The following is a 1,156-nucleotide window of genomic DNA, read 5'->3' as shown; positions in this document are numbered from 1 at the left end:
CCGCCGCTCCCGCCCCGGTCAGTGTCATGGACAGGCACCAGGATTCGCCGGTCACCAACCTCAGGAACTGGGTGGACGGGGTGTTTCACGACCCCCTGTTCAGGCACAGTACTTTAAATCAAGCCCTGAGCAACACAACAGTTTCCTGGGCTACCACCAAAGGAGCCATTCTGGAAACGGGCGCCTTGGGACGCGCGGTGGGGAACGGCGCCAATGTGCTCAAGGGGCAGCTCTCAAACCTGGCCCACCATGACTCAAACAAAGAGTTTCTGGCGTTTCCCAAATCAGGAAGCAAAATGTTTTGTTCCTAACAGGCCCGCCCAGAGGCAAAGGACTTTCTAACGCTTGAAAAGTCAGCTACACTGAAAAGAGACTTGCAAGAGTTTGAATTTAAATATAAAAAACTTTTTCTTCCTTTTTTTTTTTTTTTAACAAACAACATAAACGAGGATTTAAAGTTCAGTTTGCTCAGTTCAACGGAAAGACTTTGCTCATTGCTGTTCTGAACATTTTCTCCTGGCTGCGACTTTAAGGGATCAATGTCGTGAAAGTTATTTAATTCCATGTCCAAAAAGCACGTACTATAGTGTAGACCTACTTAAAAAGTTTACATCCGAAAGTTTACAAACGGGAAATTTTAATTCAGATTTAATTTAAGGCATGCCGACATTAGTTGTAAAGACTTTTCGAGAGTTTTTCCTCCTGATTTCCTTGTTAGCATATAATTCACAAACAGCACTTCTACTAAGTTTACACCTACTGCACAAATTTATCTTGACAAAAAAAAATACTATGTTAAAGGGTATGCTCATTCCAATAAATTGTCTGTTTCAGAGGTAACACAAGTGGTGGCGTTTTGCATTGGGCAACAAACAACTTCTATGTTTCAAACTCCCCCTCGGAGCCGATCCCGGTAATTCCAAGGACTGTCAACAGGCTGCCGGGAGAGGGGAAGAGAGGCTCGGCGCAGCGCTGCCGCGGCACTGAGGACGGAGCCCGGGAGGCGCGCTGCGCGCAGGACGAGGCCCGGCGGGGCGGGAGCATCCCTCTCTTCCCCCTCCCCTCCTTCCCGAGCTGCGGGCGGGCGGGGGTCGGCCCCCAAGGGCCGGCCTCTGCCGCGGTGTCGCCTCCGCCGTGCGCGGAGCAATTGATTCAC

General features: G+C 49.7%; 1 protein-coding gene across 1 annotated transcript in view; it reads left to right on the top strand.

Moving 5' to 3' along the window:
* IRX4 (iroquois homeobox 4) overlaps window positions 1-840 on the top strand; it is a 9,131-nt gene extending 8,291 nt beyond the window's left edge. The window contains exon 6 of the mRNA XM_031055640.1: window positions 9-840. Within this exon, the coding sequence (XP_030911500.1) occupies window positions 9-311 (303 nt within the window). The 3' untranslated portion in view covers window positions 312-840. The remainder of the gene's footprint in view (window positions 1-8) is intronic.
* Window positions 841-1,156: the final 316 nt, after the last annotated feature.

This window comes from Geospiza fortis, unplaced genomic scaffold, assembly GCF_000277835.1.
Source record: "Geospiza fortis unplaced genomic scaffold, GeoFor_1.0 scaffold206, whole genome shotgun sequence".
In the NCBI taxonomy this organism is placed as follows: Eukaryota; Metazoa; Chordata; class Aves; order Passeriformes; family Thraupidae; genus Geospiza; species Geospiza fortis.
This window is presented reverse-complemented; position numbering and strand designations above follow the sequence as displayed.